This window comes from Grammomys surdaster, unplaced genomic scaffold (assembly GCF_004785775.1).
Source record: "Grammomys surdaster isolate TR1022 unplaced genomic scaffold, NIH_TR_1.0 396, whole genome shotgun sequence".
Taxonomy (NCBI): Eukaryota; Metazoa; Chordata; class Mammalia; order Rodentia; family Muridae; genus Grammomys; species Grammomys surdaster.
In genome coordinates this window covers 410,520-422,833 of record NW_021604815.1, presented here as the reverse complement: position 1 = coordinate 422,833, position 12,314 = coordinate 410,520, and the positions used below count along the sequence as shown (strand labels likewise).

Sequence of the window (12,314 nt, the reverse complement as noted above, 5' to 3'; positions counted from 1 at the left end):
TGAGGAGGCTTTGGATATCATCCCTACTGCAGTGGGCTGGAGCAGAGGGGTGTGAGTGGGCTGGAGCAGAGGGGTGTGTGTCTCCGGGTTACGCTGTGCAGGAGGAGCCCACAGGGTTTGCTGAGAAACGGTGGAGAGGAAGGACAGAGTGGCTGAGAACAAAGGCCCACCCTTGGCCTGAGCAACAGGAGACTTGGCTGGGTCTCCCTCGGGGCTAGGGGTGAGTGCAATCTGGGACACTCGGCACTAAGGCACATTATTAGACATCCCAAGGGACAGCAGAGATGGGGCTGTGTTTACAAACTTTGGAGCTGGGTGTGGTGACACGTGCCTGAAATCCCAGAGCTTCAGAAGCTGAGTCAGGAGGATCACTATAAGTTTCAAGCCAGCACATGAGCTATGTAGTGAGTTCCAGGCTAGTAGGGACGACATAGGAAGACCTTGTCTCCAAAATCCAAACCAGGGTAAGATGGCTCAGCCATGGAGGCTGATGACCCGAGTGCCGTCTCTGGAACCCACGTGGCGGAGGGAGAGAACTCCCAGAAGCTGGCCTCTGACTGCCATGCTTGCATCCAAACCCTGGGTTATGCCGTGCGGATGCCCGTCCACACTCACAGATTAGTAAACAAAATAAAACAAAACCAAAAACCAAACCAACACTAAACCGTGGGCTGGGGGAATGCACATGTGGGCGGTATGGCGTCTAGTCTCTAAGTCTCGCCCCTCAGCCCTCTCTGACATTCTATCAAGAATGCTCTCAGTGACGGGATGTGGCCACAACGGCCCGGTTCCCTCCGGCCTTGCTCCTGCTTGGATCACTTGCTGGGGGACATGAGCTCTGGAGGTAGGAGTGTCCTTAAGCAGCCTCGAGAAGAGACCCTCCTGAGGAACTGAGAGGCCTGCTGCCAGCTGCCACTAAGTATGTGCATTATGCTTTTGATTTTTGACTCAGGGTGTTTGATGTCCCAGGATCTTACAGGAGAGTGGAAGGCCGTACCTCTCACAATCAGCCGTGTTTTAGAGATCAAAGGGTTGAGCCACCTTTCACACACAAACAAACAGTAGTGAATCTAGAGAGGCCTGGGGCTGCTGACCTCTGATCCTAGCTTCTTAGAAGGCTGAGGCAGGAGGACTCAAGGCCAACGCCATCCTGGGCTGAGGGGTGAATTTAAGTCCAGACAGGACAATTTAGTGAGACCCTGTCTTAAAAAGTAAAACATAAGGGTGAGGACATAGCTCAGTGGTAGAGGCTTCATGGTAGACATTTGCCTGGCACACATGAGGCCCTGGGCTCTATCTTCAGTAGTACACATCCCAAACAAACAGTCCCCATATTCCAAACCTACCAACATGATTCAAAACAGCCGGTCTCTCCTCTGTCCTTTCTCCTCTCCTAGACACCCGGTTCCCTACTCTGTCGTATTTATCCTCTGCCCTGCCTTTTCCAGGGAAACCATCAAGAAGACTGGCCTAGCTACTTCCTCCCCTGCTTCCCATACTGGACGTATGTCATTCCTCTTGGAGACCATAAGCAATAAAAATGGCCTCTCGATGATGGTCTTCCAGGGGTATGACATGGGGAGAATGGGGTACTCCTACAGTGCTACCACTTGAGAGGCTGAGGCAAACTGTGCCAATCCTCCCTGCTCAGCTTCCCGAGCACTGGGATTATGAAGCCATTCTGCTTTGTCTGTCTGCCCGTCTCTGCCTCTCTCACATAGAATCCTGAGTAGCTTGAGCTGGGCTTGAACTCATCACTATGTAGGTGAGAAGTCTTGAACTGCCGATCCCTGCAATGTCTCTGCCTCCTGAGTGCATCCCACCAGCCGTCTTTACTGCAGTATCCTGCTCTCTGCCTCTGGGTCCCCCACGCACTTCCTTCCACGGTTCCTTGAATTCTCGTCACTCCCCTGATTCTCCTTCCCTCCTGGCCTTTCCCATATCCTAGATTCTTTGTCTGTTCTCTGACCTGCCACCTCCTTTATCTGATAAGGAGTTTCTTAGCTCATCTCTCACCTCTTGGCTCTCCAACCCCTCCTCATCTCTTGCATACCCCCACCTCCTTCATCCACGCCTCTACCACCCATCACTTTGGGCCCTTAATGTCCCTAGGGGTCTCTCCTGCTTCGCCCCAAGCCTTGGTCAATCTCCTCACCTCCTCAGACTCCGCTGACCTCCGCGTGGACCAGATGAATTCCATGACCGCCACGAAGACAGCAATGATGAGACCACAGATCAGCACGACGAAAATACCGCCAATGTTCTCCATGCCCAGACCTGAGAGTGGACACAGCTAGAGCGTGGGCGTGGGCGTGGGCCCAAGGGGCTTCTGGGAACGAGCAGGTGCGGGAGGGGGTGGCTGACCTTTGGCCCTGTGGTCCTCCTCCTTGGGGCACCGGCCGCCCTCCCACCACTTGCGTTTCAGGATCTCCAGCCTGTTGTTCTCCTGGAGCTGCAGGATGGCCAGCGTGATTTCATCCCGGAATGGGGAGCCTGGCAGGGCACATGAGGGGTTCGCCATGGGCCCCCCTACCCTAAACCCCACACCTGCCCTGCCACCTCTCCCAGCTCCTATTGAACAGCCAGAGCGGGGAGCTATCTGAGCAGCAGGTGAGCCCTCTCCAACAGCAGCTAGAATGAGCTTCTCCTGTGGTGGGGCTGCCATTCCTAAGAACCTCCGCCCAAGGCTCACCCAGCCCAGCTACACTGGCCTCCTGACAATTCCTGATACCTGCTAGACAGAGCCCTACTTTAGGGCCTTCACTCCTGCCTGGAACGCCCTTTCCTGAACCCCCGCAGGTCTCTGCATACACATTGCCTCCTCTTTGGCTGCTTTACTCCAAATGGCAGCAAACCCTCCATTCCTGGCCAGTCTGACACTACACCTGCTTCACAACACGTGACTGCACTAGGACATGCTCGTCTACAGCCTTGTATGCCTGCCTGTCACCTGGAAGGGCACTGGAGCAGTTGGATGAGTGGTTCCTCATCCAGGGCTTCTGTATCCACCACCCCCTTTTCCTTCATGGGCACAACATGATCACCAAACATTACCAAAGTCTGGAAACAAATTAGTGTTTATGTTTCTAACACTGAGCCCCGGACACGTGTGTCCTGAAGTATAAGCTGTCTGCCTCTCTCCTTCCTTCCTGAACTCACCAAGTGCCTGCTCTGAGCTAGGCTGTACACTCCGTGTAGAGTAGGAAATGAGGAAAACCCCCACCTAGCTGAGCATGCCAGTACATGTTCTGTATGTACTTGGGAGGTGTAGGTAGGAGGACAGGAGGTTCAAGGCCATCCTCGTCTACAGCCGGACCTACTTGATGGCAAGACATTGTTTCAAAGAAGAAAAATCAATCAGGGCTGGAGAAATGGCTCAGTGGTTAAGAGCATGGACTGCTCTTCCAGAGGTCCTGAGTTCAATTCCCAGCAACCACATGGTGGCTCACAACCATCTGTAATGGGGTCCGATGCCCTCTTCTGGTGTGTCTGAAGACAGCTACGGTGCACTCGTGTACATTAACACCCGTGGAGGTGTTGCACCCCATAGCTCACGCTTGCTGAGGTGTACATGTATAGTCATAGAATTCCCTTACTATCCAGAGCCTGGCGCTCACTGGCTTCTCGACAGAGTTTTTCCATGCTCAAAGTGCAGAGGTTCAGGATGGTGACCGCACCTGCCAAGGGTCACCCAGCTCGCCCACGTCTCTCACGGAGGGCACGGGCTGCTCCTGGGCTCACTCTCACATCTTGGTTCGCATGCCCCCACGCCTCACCCCACGTACCCAGCGGCATGCCGATGCCGTAGCCCTTGGTGTCGAGGAGGCCCCCGATCTGGGTGAGGTTGCAGTTGAGGCGCCTGTGGTACTCGTTCATGGTGGACTCCAGCAGGAAGGCATAGCGGGAGTTGAGGACGCGGGCGATCCCCTCCTCGGTGCTCTTGACGAACACACTGGGCTGCTTTGACTGCATGTAGTTCCACATCCGCTGGTACGTCTGGTACCGTGAGTTCTTGGCAGAGCGAGTGTGAAGGAAGACAGGTGAGGGCCAGTCTGAGCTTCCCCGGGAGCCCTGTAAATTCTTCTCACCTTCCAGCTTTCCCTCCTTCCTGATGACAACTCAATACTTGGCCCAAGTCCCAGGGGCCTCCTTGACCTTATTCCGCCTGTGCTCTCCAGTACCGACTTACGTTAGATTCCCATCCACCAGGTGAAAGTCGGGGTGTTCAGCCAGGTGGTGGTACTGCCCCTGAACAGATCAAATATGTCTACCGCCCTCCCTCACACCTAGCCTGAGAGGTTTTAGGGGAGCCCCACCTGGAAGAAGGTCATGGTGGAGCCGGCGTGGATAGTGCCGTACTCGATGTTGGTCTGATCTGCCAGGTCGTCCGCTGACTCCACCGGCACCTCCATGCGCTGCACCGTGAGGAAGGCGGCCAGGTTGGCCGTGTAGGACGAGATGATGATCAAGGTGAAGGCCCACCTGGGGGGTGGGAAGTGTGAGCCTCGCTCGTGCTGAACACCAGCTTGTGGGGGAACGAGGGGAGACTCCATGAAGACAGACAGGCAATGCTCTCCAACAAAGAGCAGTCCCTCGGGATTGACACAGAGCTGAGGTTCCTCCAAGCAGACGTGGAGTCGATAACAAGCAATTGGGGCGGGGGGGGGGGGGGCTGTAGAGACGGCTCAGCAGATGAGAGCACTGGTTGCTCTCTTCGAGAGGATCTGGGTTTGATTCCCAGCACTTACATGGCACCTCACAACTGTAACTCCAGTTCCAAAGAATCTGATATCCTTTTCTGCCTTCTCTGGGCACTACACACATATGGTATACAGACACACAGGCAGGCAAAATATTCGTCAACTGAAATTTAACACACACGCACACGCACACGCACGCACGCACGCACGCACCGATTCACGTAGACTGTAATAAAATGATAGGCAAGCAATATACCATGTAAACACCAGGGCTCAGAAAGCCGCACTGCATTGCTACTTAAAGAACAAGCAAGCGGCCGGGTGGTGGTGGCACATGCCTTTAATCCCAGCACTTGGGAGGCAGAGACAGGCAGATTTCTGAGTTCGAGGCCAGCCTTGTCTACAGAGTGAGTTCCAGGACAGCCAGGGCTACACAGAGAAACCCTGTCTCGAAAAACCAAAAAAAAAAAAAAAGAACAAGCAAGCAGCCAGGACTGAGACATGACCTGATGACAGAGGAGTCAGTCAGCTCAGGAGTACAGAACAGTCCCAGGCACTAGTGCTTCAAAACTCATAAAGCAAGGATGGGATGGCAAGAGACCACTAAGGAGGTGTGGTGGTTTGCATAGGTTTGGTCCCACACACTAATGTGCGTGCATGCTTGGCCTCACGCAGAGTGGCACTATTAGGAGTTGTGGCCTTGTTAGATAGATGTGGCCTTGCTGAAGAAAGTATGTCACTGTGGGAGTGAGCTTTGAAGCCTCTGTGCTTGTTCCACCCAGTGTGGAATTCTACTCTCCTCCTGGCTACTTTACAATCAAGATATAGAACTCTCAGTTCCTTCTCCAGCACCATGTCTGCCTGCAGGCTGCCATGTTTCCTGCCATGATATAATGGACTGAACCTCTGAAAATGTAAGCCAGCCCCAATTAAATGTAATCCTTATAAGAGTAGGCTTGCCAGGCGGTGGTGGCGCACGTCTTTAATCGCAGCACTTGGGAGGCAGAGGCAGGTGGATTTCTGAGTTCGAGGCCAGCCTGGTCTACAGAGTGAGTTCCAGGACAGCCAGGGATACACAGAGAAACCCTGTCTTGAAAAAAAAAAAAAGAGTAGGCTTGGGGGCTGGAGAGATGGTTCAGCAGTTAAGAGCACTGACTGCTCTTCCAGAGGTCCTGAGTTCAATTCCCAGCAACCACATGGTGGCTCACAACCATCTGTAATGGATCGGATGCCCCCTTCTGGTGTATTTGAAGACAGTGGCACACACTGTACTCACATACATGAAATAAATAAATCTTAAAAAAAAAAAAAGTTGGCTTGGTCCCAGTGTCTCTTCACAGTGACAAAACCCTAACTAAGACAGTGGGCCAAGGCATTTGCCACCAAACCTGATGACTTTTGAGCTTCAGGCTCCACATGGTGGAAGGACAGAACTGACTGCCACGAGCTGTCCTCTGAGCTGCACCTGTCCTTTGTGGCATGCACATCCCCTGCCCCACCCCCCATAAATAAAGACAGTTTCTTAAGAGTTACAAAGAAAAAACTGATTCTACAGTGGAATACTTGCCTAGGATCCCCCAGTGAGGGACTAGGGGTGTGGCTCAGTGGTAGAGCCCCTGCCTAGAATCCCCCAGTGAGGCACTGGGGATAGCTTAGCTGTATAGAGCCTGCCAGGAATTCACCAGTGAAAGGCTGGGAGTTCAGCTCAGGGGTAAAGCATTAGGGTTAGGGTTAGGGTTAGGGTTAGGGTTAGGGTTCCAATGTTCTGGGTTTCTAAGACTAACAAGAGAGAGAAAGAAAGAGAGGAGTGGAGAGAGGAGAGAGTCTCTGTTTCTCCAAGATCACAAGGGCAATGCTCTGGCATCTCCCTCTCTTTGGTTGACAGAACGGCCAGTCAGAAAATCAGTGAGTGATGAGGCAGAAACCAAGGACAACACCAAACCACTAGCCCTTAATGGCATTTCTAGAACATTTCTCCCACCAACAGCAGAATCCATCTCTAGGGCATGGACAGGGACCGTTTCCCTAGGCAGACCATGCTGCAGGGCATGGAACAGTCTCAGTGAGTTGAACCCGGCTAAAGACCTGCAGAGGTGCTCCTGACCACAATGGAAGCGAGTTAGAAATCAATAACGGAAAGAACTGGAAAATCCCCAAGTCCTGGCTCCACCCAAGTCGAGCTGGATGACCTCGAGGCTGTGCTCTGGTGTCCCCACCTACGCCGTACACATCACTGCTGGCTCTTCCACTCATGGTTTTGTGCAGAGTGGGCTAGCTCACAACACAGAATGTGCTGGACAAGTGTTTACTGTCACCATCTTAGTGACATGCCCTGATTTGAGAAGGAGAAGAGGTGGCCAACCAGGGCAGCCATTTGTCCTACTCTGGCTTCCTTTGGCCTTCTTCTTGCCAAATAAGAGTAGCCCAGGCCCCCTGCAGGCCACAGACCCGAGAGGGTCTCCTGGATCCCACTGTAATAATAATAGGCAGCTGGCTTTAGGTCCTGGGTTGGGAGTGAATGGATAGAAGTGTGAATAATACAGTTTCAGGTAGAACAAGCCTCTAACTCTGACACAAGGCTCACCACACCTGCCTCATGGGCCAGAGTTACTCACTACAAAGACACGACCCAGTGCCTGCCCAGCACACATCAGGTGCCTGGCTGGAACCTTGAGACTGTGACATGGCAGGTAGGTGGTGGTAATGGAGTATAGAGTGATAGGACTGGTTGCTCACTGATAGAAGGAATAGATAGATAGATAGATAGATAGATAGATAGATAGATAGATAGACAGATAGAGTGAGCAACTGAGATAGATTTGGAAGCAAAGAGATGAGTTATTTTGGACAAGGTGAATTTGGGGTAATTTACTAATACACAAGAGAAGCACCCCAACTTAGCTGGCTATGTGAGGAGGCTCAGATGAGGATCCTGGAAGTGACCAGCCCCAGCCCAGTTCACACAGAAGTGGCCTTCAGTGGGGACATGAATCTGGATGGTGTTTTGTGTTGGGTTGAGTGTGGCTGTCCTGGTTCCTGAGGGGGTCGGGGGGTAGGGGTGGTAGGCTGACCATGCAAGGCCTGGCCTGAACAACACAGAACCCAAGGGCACAATTCACAGAGCTTGATTCCTTGATGCAGGAAACACACGCATTTCTTGCACAGTCACGTGTGAACTGAAATCAGCAGAGTGCAGTTCTCACTCAGCCCGAGGACTGGGTGCTGCCACGTAGGGAGCACTGCCGGAGCTGCTCACCTTTCTGAGGATTCACGGCTAGGATGGCTACTCCATGGGCATTTGGTTCATCAAGATTCTCGGGCTGGCCACGTCCCGGGACTCACACCGTTCCCTTGCCAACTATTTCCAAGTGTTAAACGCTGAGCATCCAGGACAATCCACTCAATGGTCTCACTCCTCAGCAGCCAAAACTGACACTATAGATGTCACTTACCTTGTTTATGTCTTCTGACATATTCATGCACAAGCATTGGCTTATTGCTCTGATCTGATTACAAGTCATATCACCTAGTCAGGCGTGGTGGTGCCTGGATTAAGTCTGGTCTATAGAGTGAGTTCTAGAACAGCCAAGGCTACCTAATGAAACCCTCACTCAAAAAATAAACAAAAAAAGAAATTATATCTCCTTTTTCTCCTCATTATAACTAGAGCATTGTTATTTTTAAAAAATCTTGTTTGTTCCTGTGCATGTGAGTGCAGCACCACTGGAGCCCTTAAGGGGGTGTTGGACCCCCTGGAACTGCAGTTACAGGCAGTTGTAGGCCCACTGAGGTGAGTGGCAGAAACTGAGCTTAGGTCCATGGCAAAAGCAAAATGTGCTCTTAATCACTGAGCTTTAAAAATATTTCATTATGTGTGTATGTGGTGATTTGAATATGCTTGGCCCACAGGAAGTGGCTCTATTGGGAGGTGTGGCCTCGTTGGAGGAAGATGTCACTGTGTAAGTGGGCTTTGAGGTCTCCTAGTGCTCAGGCTTGCCCAGTGTGGAAGAGTCTACTCCTGGCTACCTTTGATCAAGATGTAGAACTCTCAGCTCTTCCAGAGCCAGGTCTGACTGCAGGCTGCCATGCTTCCCACCATGATGACAATGGACTGAACTGCTGAAGCTGGAAGCCAGACCCAGTGAAATGTTTACTTTTATACAAGTTGCCTTGGTCAGTCATGGTGTCTCTACACAGCCATGAAACCCTAAGATAGTCTGATGCTCAGGATGAAAACGCATGAGAGCTATATTAGTTATGAAAAGAGGGTCTGCAGACCCTGCTGTGTCTGGGGGCTCGCCAGGGGGCAGTGTGCAATGTCAAGCTGAGGACCAAAGCACCAGAGAACTGGAGAAGGGGTTAGCCCGCGGGACGCACATGTGCTGCCTGCAGTAAGGTGCTGCCTGGGATCATGGCTTAAGGAGTCACATGCTAGATGAGGTTGAGGGGTTTCTAGTCAGAAAGGTGTGATGACAGTTGCTGAGGAGGTAACCTGGAGACCTACCTGGACACTGAGATGTGAAGGCAGGCAGGGCTCAAGGAAAGTGAGGTCAGGGACTTGCTTCCCAAACTTTGACCAAGGGAGACCCCGGGAGTGGGTAGGGGGATGGGAGCTGTGGTCCGAGACAGCCTTAGTCGTGCTGATTTCTGAGGCAGACCTGTCTTCAGTGATGATGGCACATGTAGCTGCAGAAGGCTGCGAGCTGGGTGGCCGTTACCCTGGAGACATGTCCTGGCCAGGCGCTCACGGAATCCCTCATGATACTAGCAACAATGCCCTACAGTCTCAGTGCTGGGTTGTGGGTCCCAGGATGGTGGGGATTATGGCTGCAGTCACTATGCCACTGAGTCACATTTGGAGATTAACCGGTGCCTGCTGAATGAGTGGACTGTGCCGAAGGACTCAGGGTTTGGAAGAGCATGAGGCTAGGCAGACAGCTCCAGTGAGCGGGAGCAAGAGGAATGGCTTCCTGGGTGGCTGCATGGGAGACGGCAGGGAATGACTGGCTAGACAGCATGGCCGCCGAGAAGCAGGTCTCAGGCTGAGGAGAAAGAATGAGGGCTCCCAGACTGGAGGCCGCCGGTGCCCTGCTCTTAGGACTGTTCAGATGCACCAACTCGGGACCATTCTAGACTGTTCTGTCAGAGCAACTGGTCATCCCTCAAAAGCAGTCAGTATACAGCTGAAGCACCAAGCACACCAACGTCTTCCCCTGGGCTGGGAGGGAACAGAATAAGCCCCTCCCACTGTCAGCACCAGACATATACGCCTTAATCCCAGCACTCAGGAAGCTAGAGGCAGGCGGGTCTCCGAGTTTAAGGTCTTCCTGGTCTACAAAGTTCCGGGACAGCAAGGACTTCACAGAGAAACTCTCTCTTCAAAACAGAACAGAACAACGAGGAAGTGACCCTGAACCACCCCAGCAGGCCTGGTGAGTCACAAGAGCATGGGTATTAAAGGAATCAGAGTCTAGTGGGAAACCACTGGTTCTTAAAAGGTTGAGGCAGGAGGACAGAAAGCTCAAGGTAAGCTGCGGCTGCAAGACTGAATTCAAGACAAGCCTAGGCAACCTGAGAACTTGTCTCAAAATACAAGAGCAAAAACAAGGCTGGGGGTATAGCTCAGTGGTAGAACTCTTATCTAGAATCCTCCAATGAGGAATCATGGGCGTGGCTCAGTGGCAGAGCCCCTGCCTAGAATCCCCCAGTGAGGGGCTGGGGGCGTGGCTCAGTGGTAGAGCCCTGCCTAGAATCCCCTAGTGAGGGGCTGGGGGCGTGGCTCAGTGGTAGAGCCCCTGCCTAGAATCCCCCAGTGAGGGGCTGGGGGCGTGGCTCAGTGGTAGAGCCCCGCCTAGAACCCCCCAGGGAGGAGAAGTAGCACTTTCCTTTGCATGTACAAATCCCTAGGTTCAACATCTAGCTTTGCAAAAATAAATAAGCCAGAGAGAGATTTGATGTTATGCTGCTTTTTGAAGAATCGGGCCATCGGTCAGAGAATGCAGGAGGCTTCTAAAAGCCGGGAAAGATAAGGAAATGGATCTTTGGGGTCTGCAGGAGGCAGGCTAGCTGATGGCTTTCAGCCCTGTCAGATCTAGTTTGGGTTCTGACCTCCAGAACTGAAAGTTAGTACATCTGTGTCACCTTCAACTATTAAGTCAGTGGTGGCCTTTGTAGCAGACATAGGAACAAACCCAGATGTGCCGTGTGAATTTGGGCTTTTCCAGCACTAGGTATTAAACTCAGGGCCTTCCATATTGAGTTATATTCCTAGCCCCCATCTTTTCCTTGAGACAAGGTCTTCTGTAGCCCAGGCTTCCCTCAAACTCAATAGGCAGGCCAGGATGACGGCGAATGGATCCTCCAGCCTTTAGCTACCAGTGTTTAGAGCAAAGGTTGTGCTGCCACGCCGTTTATGTACTGATAGGGATCCACACAAGTGAAGCAAGTGCCTCTCCACAGGAGAGCTTTGTCTCCAGCCCCTCCCCTGAGTAGGCTGTGGATTGTTATCATGACTGTGTGTGCCGCGCGTGCCACCTCCTCTCACAAGTGTTCGTATGCACTGAATTGTCTCTTTGGACTTCTAGTTAAATTGGTGAGTTCTAGGTTCAGTGAGAGACCCTGCCTCAAGAAAGAAAGTGGAGAGCAATAGACAGACATTCCAGTGTCAATCTCCACACACTCCTGTGCACACACACACCCCTGCACGTATATATGTGACTATGCACTCACACCACAGCCATCACATAACACACGAAAACTTGAAGGGCCCCAACTTGACAAGGCAGACTCCATCTTGTAACCTGGCCTCCATTTTATACACTAGGCCCTGTCCTTGGGATAAACTCTAATTACTGGAAAAACCACAAACTGTTTCAGGAAAGAACTGCCCTAGACACAGGCCACCAGCAGGAAAATACCTAACATTCCAGAGGCTGCAGACAGATACAGAAAGATTGCTTAAGCCAACTGAAATCCGTGTTAGCCAATCATGTGACTGCCGAGTTGATAAGCTGTAACCACAATAAAAAAAAAGGTACTGGGGCACTACCTTGTGTTGGAGGGTCCAGGTGTGAGGTCAAGCTTGAATAAGGACTCTTTGCTTTTGCATATGAGTTTGACTACTGATGGTCTTTGGGAACACTTGGATCCGGGCATAGCCCTCACATACATGTGTGCGCCTGCCCTGTGCACACACATGCACCTGAATGCAGGCATCATGACCTGTAGCTGGTATGAGCTTCTTGGTGCGTGTACCAGGGGAAAATGCATCTTACTCATGAGATTTCAAGGACTCTCAGTGTCTGTAAGAACCAGGTCAATGTCACAGACATAACAGCAATGCTCCTCATGTCTCCGGAGACTGCTCAGCTCATGTCCCTTTTCCGTAACTCAGTGACACCCGAGTCACGGGCCTGCCCCTTCCCTCACGTGCTTAGGACTGAACTTGGCTGCTTGTACCTGCCAGCCACATGCCCTGCCACAGAGCCATGCCCCAATCCTTGGGATTGTTTTGGGGGAGGGGACACAACATTGTCTTATTAGTAGCCCAGTGTGGCCTTGAGCTTGATATTTAAGCTCAGGCTGATCTCAAGGAGAGAGGACGCCCCTAGCCAC

At 52.1% G+C, this 12,314-nt stretch overlaps 1 protein-coding gene across 1 annotated transcript in view; it reads right to left on the bottom strand.

The window, feature by feature from the left end:
- Grik5 (glutamate ionotropic receptor kainate type subunit 5) overlaps positions 1 to 12,314 on the bottom strand; it is a 62,874-nt gene that overhangs the window by 2,023 nt on the left and 48,537 nt on the right. The window contains exons 16-19 of the mRNA XM_028781299.1: positions 4,317 to 4,482; positions 3,786 to 4,011; positions 2,365 to 2,493; positions 2,156 to 2,277 (exon numbers count right to left, since the gene is read on the bottom strand). Of these exons, the coding sequence (XP_028637132.1) occupies positions 2,156 to 2,277; positions 2,365 to 2,493; positions 3,786 to 4,011; positions 4,317 to 4,482 (643 nt within the window). The remainder of the gene's footprint in view (positions 1 to 2,155; positions 2,278 to 2,364; positions 2,494 to 3,785; positions 4,012 to 4,316; positions 4,483 to 12,314) is intronic.